The sequence below is a fragment of the Oncorhynchus keta genome, chromosome 1, assembly GCF_023373465.1.
Source record: "Oncorhynchus keta strain PuntledgeMale-10-30-2019 chromosome 1, Oket_V2, whole genome shotgun sequence".
NCBI classification, from domain to species: Eukaryota; Metazoa; Chordata; class Actinopteri; order Salmoniformes; family Salmonidae; genus Oncorhynchus; species Oncorhynchus keta.
In genome coordinates, this window is record NC_068421.1 from 8,054,871 (window position 1) to 8,068,741 (window position 13,871).

At 44.3% G+C, this 13,871-nt stretch overlaps 1 protein-coding gene and 1 long non-coding RNA gene across 7 annotated transcripts in view; one reads left to right on the forward strand and one right to left on the reverse strand.

Moving 5' to 3' along the window:
* The window catches only part of LOC118379318 (small G protein signaling modulator 2-like), a 144,215-nt gene that overhangs the window by 52,882 nt on the left and 77,462 nt on the right, over positions 1 to 13,871 (forward strand). Inside the window, 2 exon segments of the mRNA XM_052485219.1 lie at positions 10,328 to 10,501; positions 12,059 to 12,126. Of these exon segments, the coding sequence (XP_052341179.1) occupies positions 10,328 to 10,501; positions 12,059 to 12,126 (242 nt within the window).
* Positions 7,197 to 8,829, reverse strand: LOC127913367 (uncharacterized). 6 transcript variants are annotated; one of them, XR_008085474.1, is made up of 4 exons: positions 8,249 to 8,829; positions 7,710 to 8,094; positions 7,479 to 7,632; positions 7,197 to 7,324 (listed from the first exon to the last, which is right to left on the reverse strand). It is a non-coding gene; the product is annotated as an uncharacterized LOC127913367 (long non-coding RNA). The 6 variants fall into 6 exon arrangements; XR_008085483.1 differs by lacking the exon at positions 7,197 to 7,324 and having other exon boundaries at positions 7,391 to 7,632; positions 7,710 to 8,171; positions 8,326 to 8,829; XR_008085486.1 differs by lacking the exon at positions 7,197 to 7,324 and having other exon boundaries at positions 7,391 to 7,632; positions 7,710 to 7,940.

The window sequence follows — 13,871 nt, forward strand, 5'->3', positions numbered from 1 at the left end:
TACAGCAATATGTACCGGTGTGTTAGCTAGTTATCTAACGTTAGTTAGCTACTGGGGTGATCACTCCTTGGGTCCAAATATTGAGGAAGATTAAGGGTTTAAGGAAAGCCAGAGTTTAAGGAAAGCCAGTTGGAATTTGTGATCTGTATATTTGATCATTTCATTGAGAATACCATCAACACCACAGGCCTTTTGGGGTTGGTGGGTCTATATTTTGTCCATTAGTTCATTCAATGTAATTGGAGAATCCTGTGGGTTCTGGTAGTATTTAATAGTTGATTCTAAGATTTGTATTTGATCATGTATATGTTTTTTGCTGTTTGTTCTTTGTTATAGAGCCAACAAGTTAGGAGAAGTGGTTTACCAATACTTCTCCGTTTTGGATTGATAACTCTTAGTCGTGTTGTTTGTTTGGTGTTTTCCAATTTTCCCAGAAGTGGTTAGTGGTTAGAGTCTATGGATTTTTCGATTACATTGAGCTGATTTCTGACGTGCTGTTCCTTCTTCTTCCGTCGTTTATTTCTCCTTCTCTCTCTCTGTCTCTCACTCTCTCACACACACACACACACACACACACACACACACACACACACACACACACACACACACACACACACACACACACACACACACACACACACACACACACACACACACACACACACACACACACACACACACACACACACACACACACACCTCAGGGAGCTGCAAACATCACCCCCTAGCCACATCTGTCACCTTTTCTCTATTTCTGTCTTCTTCTCGATCACATTTTCTCTCTCTCTCTTTCTTTCTGTCTGTCCCTCCTTCTTCACATCTGTTCTATCTTACCGATGTTAGGATTAGCTCACACCTAGTGTTAACACCTAGCATTAAAACCTAGCGTTAACACCTAGTGTTAACACCTAGCATTAAAACCTAGCGTTAACACCTAGTGTTAACACCTAGCATTAAAACCTAGCGTTAACACCTAGTGTTAACACCTAGCATTAAAACCTAGCGTTAACACCTAGTGTTAACACCTAGCATTAAAACCTAGCGTTAACACCTAGTGTTAACACCTAGCATTAAAACCTAGCGTTAACACCTACCTAGCGTTAAAACCTAGCGTTAACACCTACCTAGCGTTAAAACCTAGCGTTAACACTTAGCGTTAAAACCTAGCATTAACACCTACCTAGCGTTAAAACCTAGCGTTAACACTTAGCATTAAAACCTAGCGTTAACACCTACCTAGCGTTAAAACCTAGCGTTAACACCTAGTGTTAACACCTAGCATTAAAACCTAGCGTTAACACCTAGTGTTAACACCTAGCATTAAAACCTAGCGTTAACACCTACCTAGCGTTAAAACCTAGCGTTAACACCTACCTAGCGTTAAAACCTAGCGTTAACACCTAGCGTTAAAACCTAGCTTTAACACCTAGCATTAACATCTACCTAGCGTTAAAACCTAGCGTTAACACCTAGCGTTAAAACCTAGCGTTAAAACCTAGAGTTACAACCTAGCGTTAACACCTAGCATATCACCTAGCATTAACACCAACCTAGCGGTAACACCTAGCGTTAACACCTACCTAGCGTTAACACCTAGCATGACACCTAGCGTTAACACCTAGCATAACACCTAGCATTAACACCTACCTAGCGTTAACACCTAGCATAACACCTAGCATTAACACCTACCTAGCATAACACCTAGCGTTAAAACCTAGCATCAACACCTAGCATGAGCTGCGTTCTAGTGATAACACAGTGGTAGAAAGGCCTGTGAGTGATCTTGCTGGGCGTTCAACCAATCACTACATACGCTGGCTGGACTGTGAGAGATCTTGCTGGGCGTTCAACCAATCACTACATACGCTGGCTGGACTGTGAGAGATCTTGCTGGGCGTTCAACCAATCACTACATACGCTGGCTGGACTGTGAGAGATCTTGCTGGGCGTTCAACCAATCACTACATACGCTGGCTGGACTGTGAGAGATCTTGCTGGGCGTTCAACCAATCACTACATACGCTGGCTATTCTATTCAGAAAAACTCTATTTTGACAGACTCTATTCAGACAGACACTATTCAGACCGCCTCTATTCAGACAGACACTATTCAGACAGACACTATTCAGACAGACACTATTCAGACAGACTCTATTCAGACAGACTCTATTCAGACAGACTCTATTCAGACAGACTCTATTCAGACAGACACTATTCAGACAGACTCTATTCAGACAGACACTATTCAGACAGACTCTATTCAGACAGACACTATTCAGACAGACTCTATTCAGACAGACTCTATTCAGACAGACACTATTCAGACAGACTCTATTCAGACAGACTCTATTCAGACAGACTCTATTCAGACAGACACTATTCAGACAGACTCTATTCAGACCGCCTCTATTCAGACAGACACTATTCAGACAGACTCTATTCAGACAGACTCTATTCAGACAGACTCTATTCAGACAGACACTATTCAGACAGACACTATTCAGACAGACACTATTCAGACTGACTATTCAGATAGACACTATTCAGACAGACACTATTCAGACAGACACTATTCAGACTGACTCTATTCAGACTGACTATTCAGATAGACACTATTCAGACAGACACTATTCAGACAGACACTATTCAGACAGACACTATTCAGACAGACACTATTCAGACAGACACTATTCAGACAGACACTATTCAGACAGACTCTATTCAGACAGACTCTATTCAGACAGACACTATTCAGACAGACTCTATTCAGACAGACTCTATTCAGACAGACACTATTCAGACAGACACTATTCAGACAGACACTATTCAGACTGACTCTATTCAGACAGACTATTCAGATAGACACTATTCAGACAGACACTATTCAGACAGACACTATTCAGACAGACACTATTCAGACAGACACTATTCAGACAGACACTATTCAGACAGACACTATTCAGACAGACACTATTCAGACAGACTCTATTCAGACAGACTCTATTCAGACAGACACTATTCAGACAGACTCTATTCAGACAGACTCTATTCAGACAGACACTATTCAGACAGACACTATTCAGACAGACTCTATTCAGACAGATTATTCAGACAGACTCTATTCAGACAGATTATTCAGACAGACTCTATTCAGACAGACTCTATTCAGACAGACTCTATTCAGACAGACACTATTCAGACAGACACTATTCAGACAGACTCTATTCAGACAGACTCTATTCAGACAGACTCTATTCAGACAGACACTATTCAGACAGACACTATTCAGACAGACTCTATTCAGACAGACTCTATTCAGACAGACACTATTCAGACAGATTATTCAAACAGATTATTCAGACAGACTCTATTCAGACAGACTCTATTCAGACAGACTCTATTCAGACAGACTCTATTCAGACAGACTCTATTCAGACAGACTCTATTCAGACAGACACTATTCAGACAGACACTATTCAGACCGCCTCTATTCAGACAGACACTATTCAGACAGACACTATTCAGACAGACACTATTCAAACAGATTATTCTGACAGACTCTATTCAGATCGTCACTATTTCAGACATACTAGTCAGACAGATTCTATTCAGAAAGACTATTCAGACTCCATTCAGACAGACTCCTTTCAGACAGACACTATTCAGACAGAAAGACTATTAGGATAAACACTATTCAGACAGTCTATTTAAAGTCTTACAGCCTCGAATCTTCTTGGGTATGAGGCTACACGCTTGGCACACCTATATTTGGGGAGTTTCTCCAATTCCTCTCAAGCTCTGTCAGGTTGGATGGGGAGTGTGTTGTGTGTGTGTGTGTGTGTGTGTCTGTGTGTGTCTGTGTGTGTGTGTGTGTGAAGATCCACAACAAGATCTCTTGGCAGGCTGAAGAGGCATCGTGACTGTGGCTGCCAGTTTGAGTGGGAGTAGGGTGGTAACGGGAGGCATGTGTGTGTGGGGAGGGGGGACAGAGCCCTGAGAAGAACAATCAATGCAGGGTTTTGTAGCTGGTACAGCCGATTTTAAATTAGTGAAAAAAATGAAAAGCTGTCCAACTCCTACATAACTTCTGGAGTAAAGTGCCTTCAGAAAGTATTGAAACATTTTGTTGTGTTACAGACTCAATTCAAAATGGATCAAATGTATTTTTTTTGTCTCATCCATCTACACACAATACCCCATAATGACAAAGTGAAAACCTGTTTTCAAAAACATCATTTACAAAAGTATTCACACACCTGAGTCAATATGTGTTAAGAGAATCACCTTCTGGCAACAATTCACAGCTGTGAGTCTTTCTGGGTAAGCTTTGCACACCTGGATCGTACAATGCTGTTGATCATTGCTAGACTTCCATTTTCAAGTCTTGCTGTAGATTTTCAAGCCGATTTAAGTCAAAACTAACTAGGCCACTCAAGAATATTAAATATCTTCTTGGTAAATAACTCCAGTGTAGATGTGGCCTTGTGTTTTAGGTTATTGTCCTGCTGTAAGGTGAATTTGTCTCCCAGTGCCTGGTGGAAAGCAGACTGAACCAGGTTTTCCTCTAGGATCTTGCCTGTGCTTAGCTCTATTCCGTTTATTTTTATCCTAAAAAAACTCCCTAGTCCTTGCCGATGACAAGCATACCCATAACATGACGCAGCCAACGCCGTGCTTGAAGATATGAAGAGTGGTACTCAGTGATGTGTTGTGTTGGATTTTCCCCAAACATAACGCTTTGTATTCAGGACATAAAAGTTAATTTCTTTTTCCACATTTTTTCCAGTTGTACTTTAGTGCCTTATTGCAAACAGGATGTAGGTTTTGAACTATTTGGATTCTGTACAGGCTTCCTTCTTTTCACTCTGTCAATTAGGTTAATATTGTGTTGTTGATCCCATCCTCAGTTCTCTCCTATCAGAGCCATTAAACTCTGTAACCATTTTAAAGTCACCATTGGCCTCATGGTGAAATCCCTGAGCGGTTTCCTTCCTCTCCGGCAACTGAGTTCGGAGGGACGCCTGTATCTTTGTAGTGACTGGGGTGTATTGATACACCATCCAAGGTCTAATTAATAACTTCACCATGCTCAAAGGGATATTCAATGTTTTCTTTGTAATTTTTGACCCATCTACCAATTGACTTTTAATTCATTTGCAAAAATGTCGAAAAACATAACTCCACTTTGACATTATGCAAGGCAAGTCAGTTAAGAACAAATTCTTCTTGACAATGACGGCCTACCAGAGAACAGTGAGTTAACCGCCTTGTTCAGGTGCAGAACGACAGTCAGCTCGGGGATTCAATCGGGCAACCTTTCGGTTACTGGCCCAACGCTCGAAGCACTAGGCTACCTGCTGGTTACTGGCCCAACGCTCTAACCACTAGGCTACCTGCTGGTTACTGGCCCAACGCTCTAACCACTAGGCTACCTGCTGGATACTGGCCCAACGCTCTAACCACTAGGCTACCTGCTGGTTACTGGCCCAACGCTCTAACCACTAGGCTACCTGCTGGTTACTGGCCCAACACTCTAACCACTAGGCTACCTGCTGGTTACTGGCCCAACGCTCTAACCACTAGGCTACCTGCTGGTTACTGGCCCAACGCTCTAACCACTAGGCTACCTGCTGGTTACTGGCCCAACGCTCTAACCACTAGGCTACCTGCTGGTTACTGGCCCACCCTCTAACCACTAGGCTACCTGCTGGTTACTGGCCCAACGCTCTAACCACTAGGCTACCTGCTGGTTACTGGCCCAACGCTCTAACCACTAGGCTACCTGCTGGTTACTGGCCCAACGCTCTAACCACTAGGCTACCTGCTGGTTACTGGCCCAACGCTCTAACCACTAGGCTACCTGCTGGTTACTGGCCCAACGCTCTAACCACTAGGCTACCTGCTGGTTACTGGCCCAACGCTCTAACCACTAGGCTACCTGCTGGTTACTGGCCCAACGCTCTAACCACTAGGCTACCTGCTGGTTACTGGCCCAACGCTCTAACCACTAGGCTACCTGCTGGTTACTGGCCCAACGCTCTAACCACTAGGCTACCCTGCCGCCTCTACACTCTAACCACTAGGCTACCCTGCCACCTCTACACTCTAACCACTAGGCTACCTGCTGGTTACTGGCCCAACACTCTAACCACTAGGCTACCTGCTGGTTACTGGCCCAACGCTCTAACCACTAGGCTACCTGCTGGTTACTGGCCGTTTACCTGGCCTCTCCTCTGCACCTGGCCTCTCCTCTGCTAACCCTAGGGCCTCCAACACCTCTAGGCTACCTGGCCTCTCCTCTACACCTGGCCTCTCCTCTGCACCTGGCCTCTCCTCTCTCTCCTCTACACCTGGTACACCTGGCCTCTCCTCTACACCTGGTCTCTCCTCTACACCTGGCCTCTCCTCTGCACCTGGCCTCTCCTCTGCACCTGGCCTCTCCTCTGCACCTGGCCTCTCCTCTGCACCTGGCCTCTCCTCTGCACCTGGCCTCTCCTCTACACCTGGCCTCTCCTCTACACCTGGCCTCTCCTCTACACCTGGCCTCTCCTCTGCACCAGGCCTCTCCTCTGCACCTGGCCTCTCTGCTGCACCTGGCCTCTCTGCTGCACCTGGCCTCTCTGCTGCACCTGGCCTCTCCTCTACACCTGGCCTCTCTGCTGCACCTGGCCTCTCCTCTACACCTGGCCTCTCTGCTGCACCTGGCCTCTCCTCAGTACCTGGCCTCTCCTCTACACCTGGCCTCTCTGCTGCACCTGGCCTCTCCTCAGTACCTGGCCTCTCTGCTGCACCTGGCCTCTCTGCTGCCTATCAGCTCTTCCTCTATGTTGATTTAAATAGAAGATTATATAGATATATTTATATAGAAGATTATATAGATATATTTATATAGAAGATTATATAGATATATTTATATAGAAGATTATATAGATATATTTATATAGAAGATTGGTGCGACGTGAATGATTGTATGTATGGTATGACTGCTCATTAGCCTATTGCAGATGTAGACAAACCTACCACTACTGTCACTATGACTAGAGGGCAGGATAGAGTTGACTGTATAGTTAGCCTATTGCAGATGTAGACAAACCTACCACTACTGTCACTATGACTAGAGGGCAGGATAGAGTTGACTGTATAGTTAGCCTATTGCAGATGTAGACAAACCTACCACTACTGTCACTATGACTAGAGGGCAGGATAGAGTTGACTGTATAGTTAGCCTATTGCAGATGTAGACAAACCTACCACTACTGTCACTATGACTAGAGGGCAGGATAGAGTTGACTGTATAGTTAGCCTATTGCAGATGTAGACAAACCTACCACTACTGTCACTATGACTAGAGGGCAGGATAGAGTTGACTGTATAGTTAGCATATTGCAGATGTAGACAAACCTACCACTACTGTCACTATGACTAGAGGGCAGGATAGAGTTGACTGTATAGTTAGCCTATTGCAGATGTGGACAAACCTACCACTACTGTCACTATGACTAGAGGGCAGGATAGAGTTGACTGTATAGTTAGCCTATTGCAGATGTAGACAAACCTACCACTACTGTCACTATGACTAGAGGGCAGGATAGAGTTGACTGTATAGTTAGCCTATTGCAGATGTAGACAAACCTACCACTACTGTCACTATGACTAGAGGGCAGGATAGAGTTGACTGTATAGTTAGCCTATTGCAGATGTGGACAAACCTACCACTACTGTCACTATGACTAGAGGGCAGGATAGAGTTGACTGTATAGTTAGCCTATTGCAGATGTAGACAAACCTACCACTACTGTCACTATGACTAGAGGGCAGGATAGAGTTGACTGTATAGTTAGCCTATTGCAGATGTGGACAAACCTACCACTACTGTCACTATGACTAGAGGGCAGGATAGAGTTGACTGTATAGTTAGCCTATTGCAGATGTAGACAAACCTACCACTACTGTCACTATGACTAGAGGGCAGGATAGAGTTGACTGTATAGTTAGCCTATTGCAGATGTAGACAAACCTACCACTACTGTCACTATGACTAGAGGGCAGGATAGAGTTGACTGTATAGTTAGCCTATTGCAGATGTAGACAAACCTACCACTACTGTCACTATGACTAGAGGGCAGGATAGAGTTGACTGTATAGTTAGCCTATTGCAGATGTAGACAAACCTACCACTACTGTCACTATGACTAGAGGGCAGGATAGAGTTGACTGTATAGTTAGCCTATTGCAGATGTGGACAAACCTACCACTACTGTCACTATGACTAGAGGGCAGGATAGAGTTGACTGTATAGTTAGCCTATTGCAGATGTGGACAAACCTACCACTACTGTCACTATGACTAGAGGGCAGGATAGAGTTGACTGTATAGTTAGCCTATTGCAGATGTAGACAAACCTACCACTACTGTCACTATGACTAGAGGGCAGGATAGAGTTGCGTGCAGAAAAGCGACTGCGCTAGGGAAGTACCAAAACACCTTTTAAGGACAGGAGCAGGGAGATGAGGACATGTTGCTATATGGAAGAAATGTAAATAGTAACACCTGCAAAATGAAGAATGTAAACCACGGAAACATACACTACCATCCCCTGTGCCTAATTAAAAACATCACACAAACCTCACCGAAGAAACAAAAAAAAACATTTTTGGACCAGCCCCCCCAGTAAATGTACAACTGTCCCTTTAGTAAAAACCTATTAAGAATCTCCCATTGATTCCTAAGCGGATCTCCTGACTGTATGGTATGCTGCCCCCTCCTGGTGACAACTACAACTACACCTGTTAAACAGGTGTCTTTCTGTAGAGTCCCAAATCAACCCATAGCCACTGGCCCCCACCCATTATGTGCTGTATAGGTGACACGGTGGAGACTGTACCATAGCCATTATACCTATCCTACCCCTTTTTAATGGAGTCAAGTACTGTAGTTACACACAACAAGACAATCACTACACCTGCTAAACAGGTGTCTTTCTGTAGAATCAAGTGCATACACACTGTAGTTTACTCTACAAAACCAAGAGGGAGAGACACAACAAGACAATGACTCAGCCCAGAGATAACACACAGTCTACTCTACAGTTTTATCTCTGGGTTGAAAAACTGGTTTTGAGGATTTCCTCCTGATTCCGTTATTCTTCCAACTGGGACTTCTGCAATCCCCAACCGACAGCAACACCAGTCTTACCTGAGATCACCTGCTGACCCCTGACCCTAACCCTAACCCCAACCCCTCCCTCGAACCCTAACCCCTACCCCGAACCCTGACCCGAACCCCGACCCTAACCCCGAACCCTGACCCTAACACAGAACCCTAACCCCTACCTCGAACCCGAACCCTGACCCTAACCCAACCCTGATAGGTGAACCTGGAGACTTAACTCAAACCCCTACCCCTACCCCTAACCCCTAACCCCTACCCCGAACCCTAACCTTAACCCAAACCCCTACCCCTAACCCCTACCTCGAACCCTACCCCTAACCCCTAACCCCTACCTCAAACCCTAACCTTAACTCAAACCCCTACCCCTAACCCCTACTCGAACCCTAACCTTAACTCAAACCCCCAATCCCTAACCCCTATTCTTCCAACTGGGACCTTAACTCAAACCCCTACCGACGCAAACCCTACCCCTAACACCTACCTGACCCTAACCCTAACTCAAACCCCTAACACCTACCTCGAACCCTAACCTTAACTCAAACCCCTACCCCTAACACCTACCTCGAAATCTAACCTTAACTCAAACCCCTACCCCTAACCCCTACCTCGAACCCTAACCTTAACTCAAACCCCTAACACCTACCCCGAACCCTAACCTTAACTCAAAACCCCTACCCCTAACACCTACCTCGAAATCTAACCTTAACTCAAACCCCTACCCCTAACACCTACCTCGAAATCTAACCTTAACTCAAACCCCTAACACCTACCTCGAACCCTAACCTTAACTCAAACCCCTACCCCTAACCCCTACCTCGAACCCTAACCTTAACTCAAACCCCTACCTCAAACCCTACCCCTAACACCTACCTCGAACCCTAACCTTAACTCAAACCCCTACCCCTAACACCTACCTCGAACCCTAACCTTAACTCAAACCCCTACCCCTACCTCGGACCCTAACCTTAACTCAAACCCCTACCCCTACCTCAAACCCTACCCCTAACCCTAACCTTAACTCAAACCCCTACCCCTACCTCGAACCCTAACCCCTACCTCGAACCCTAAGCCCTACCTCGAACCCTAAGCCCTACCTCGTACCCTAACCCCTACCTCGAACCCTATCATTTACTGTCCTTTGCCTTTTGCCCCCGAGAACCCAGAGGACCCAGCGTATGGGTCAGGAGCCCCTGAAGAGGCAGGGGTCGTCGTCTGCAGGTCGCGCCCCCCAGCCCCTCTCCGCTCAGGCCATCAAGCACATCTGGGTTCGCACCGCCCTCTTCGAGAAGGTCCTGGACAAGGTCGTCCAGTACATCGTGGATAACTCCAGGTAAGTTCTGCATTAACTCACACTGCACTGTATGCAAGGTCGTCCAGTACATTGTGGATAACTCCAGGTAAGTTCTGCATTAACTCACACTGCACTGTATGCAAGGTCGTCCAGTACATTGTGGATAACCCAGGTAAGTTCTGCATTAACTCACACTGCACTGTATGCAAGGTAACCAGTACATCGTGGATAACTCCAGGTAAGTTCTGCATTAACTCACACTGCACTGTATGCAAGGTCCCCAGTACATTGTGGATAACCCAGGTAAGTTCTGCATTAACTCACACTGCACTGAGGCAAGGTCGTCCAGTACATCGTGGATAACTCCAGGTAAGTTCTGCATTAACTCACACTGCACTGTATGCAAGGTCGTCCAGTACATCGTGGATAACTCCAGGTAAGTTCTGCATTAACTCACACTGCACTGTATGCAAGGTCGTCCAGTACATCGTGGATAACTCCAGGTAAGTTCTGCATTAACTCACACTGCACTGTATGCAAGGTCGTCCAGTACATTGTGGATAACTCCAGGTAAGTTCTGCATTAACTCACACTGCACTGTATGCAAGGTCGTCCAGTACATCGTGGATAACTCCAGGTAAGTTCTGCATTAACTCACACTGCACTGTATGCAAAGAGCAACATCTTGTCCATGTCTGTTCCAGTCAATTGAATTAGTTTTCTGCTTGTTGCTTTTTGCTCTGCACACAACATTTCTGCTTGTTGCTTCTTGTTCTGCACACAACATTTCTGCTTGTTGCTTCTTGTTCTGCACACAACATTTCTGCTTGTTGCTTCTTGTTCTGCACACAACATTTCTGCTTGTTGCTTCTCGTTCTGCACACAACATTTCTGCTTGTTGCTTCTTGTTCTGCACACAACATTTCTGCTTGTTGCTTCTTGTTCTGCACACAACATTTCTGCTTGTTGCTTCTTGTTCTGCACACAACATTACTGCTTGTTGCTTCTTGTTCTGCACACAACATTTCTGCTTGTTGCTTCTTGTTCTGCACACAACATTTCTGCTTGTTGCTTCTTGTTCTGCACACAACATTTCTGCTTGTTGCTTCTTGTTCTGCACACAACATTTCTGCTTGTTGCTTCTTGTTCTGCACACAACATTTCTGCTTGTTGCTTCTTGTTCTGCACACAACATTTCTGCTTGTTGCTTCTTGTTCTGCACACAACATTTCTGCTTGTTGCTTCTTGTTCTGCACACAACATTTCTGCCTTTCTTGAATTGTCAAGACTCCCTCATTTCATTCCCTCCTTTGTCTTGCATAAGGCCTAATGGAGTCATTTGAGTGTAGTTTTTTCATTGTTTGACTCTATGCTCTTTTGTTGTTTCTCTACATTGCGTATGGGTGTGTGTGTGTGTGTGTTGTCTCTACAGTAAGTGCTATGAGAGGGAGGCGCTGATGTGTGTGTGTGTGTGTGTGTGTGTGTGTGTGTGTGTGTGTGTGTGTGTGTGTGTGTGTGTGTGTGTGTGTGTGTGTGTCGTCTCTACAGTAAGTACTATGAGAGGGAGGCGCTGATGTGTGTCTGTTGTCTCTACAGTAAGTACTATGAGAGGGAGGCTCTGATGCATGACTCAGTGTTTGGACCCATCCTGGCATGTCTACTGGGTAAGTTGACCCTAGGAGCTGTTATAATGCTACATTGTCTTGTTGTAATGTCTTTACGGACTGTAATGTCTCTACGGACTGTTATAATGCTACATTGTCTTGTTATAATGTCTCTACGGACTGTAATGTCTCTACGGACTGTTATAATGCTACATTGTCTTGTTATAATGTCTTTACGGACTGTTATAATGCTACATTGTCTTGTTATAATGTCTCTACGGACTGTAATGTCTCTACAGACTGTTATAATGCTACATTGTCTTGTTATAATGTCTTTACGGACTGTAATGTCTCTACGGACTGTTATAATGCTACATTGTCTTGTTATAATGTCTCTACGGACTGTTATAATGCTACATTGTCTTGTTATAATGTCTCTACGGACTGTAATGTCTCTACGGACTGTTATAATGCTACATTGTCTTGTTATAATGTCTTTACGGACTGTAATGTCTCTACGGACTGTTATAATGCTACATTGTCTTGTTATAATGTCTCTACGGACTGTAATGTCTCTACGGACTGTTATAATGCTACATTGTCTTGTTATAATGTCTCTACGGACTGTAATGTCTCTACGGACTGTTATAATGCTACGTTGTCTTGTTATAATGTCCCTACGTGATGTTATAATGTCCCTACGTGATGTTATAATGCTACATTGGGTTGTTGTAATGTCTCTACGGACTGTAATGTCTCTACGGACTGTTATAATGCTACATTGTCTTGTTATAATGTCCCTACGGACTGTAATGTCTCTACGGACTGTTATAATGCTACATTGTCTTGTTATAATGTCCCTACGGACTGTAATGTCTCTACGGACTGTTATAATGCTACATTGTCTTGTTATAATGTCCCTACGTGATTTTATAATGCTACATTGGGTTGTTGTAATGTCTCTACAGACTGTTATAATGCTACATTGTCTTGTTATAATGTCTCTATGGACTGTAATGTCTCTACGGACTGTTATAATGCTACATTGTCTTGTTATAATACGTGATGTTATAATGCTACATTGTCTTGTTATAATGTCTCTACGGACTGTAATGTCTTTACGGACTGTTATAATGCTACATTGTCTTGTTATAATGTCTCTACGGACTGTAATGTCTCTACGGACTGTTATAATGCTACATTGTCTTGTTATAATGTCCCTACGTGATGTTATAATGCTACATTGGGTTGTTATAATGTCTCTATGGACTGTAATGTCTCTACGGACTGATATAATGCTACATTGTCTTGTTATAATGTCTCTGGACTGTAATGTCTCTACGGACTGTTATAATGCTACATTGTCTTGTTATAATGTCTCTATGGACTGTAATGTCTCTACGGACTGTTATAATGCTACATTGGGTTGTTATAATGTCTTTACGGACTGTTATAATGCTACATTGTCTTGTTATAATGTCTCTACGGACTGTAATGTCTCTACGGACTGTTATAATGCTACATTGTCTTGTTATAATGTCCCTACGTGATTTTATAATGCTACATTGTCTTGTTGTAATGTCTCTACGGACTGTAATGTCTCTACGGACTGTTATAATGCTACATACAGTAGATACTCTTTTTGCCTCTATTTACTCTCTCTCTCTCTCCCTCTGTCATTCTCACCCTATTTCCCCCTCTTTATATCCACCCTCCCTCTCCCCTCTCCTCCCTCTCCCCTCCCTCCCCCTCTCTCCCCCTCCCTCCCCCTCCTCCCCCCTCCCCTCTCTCCCTCTTTCCCCTCC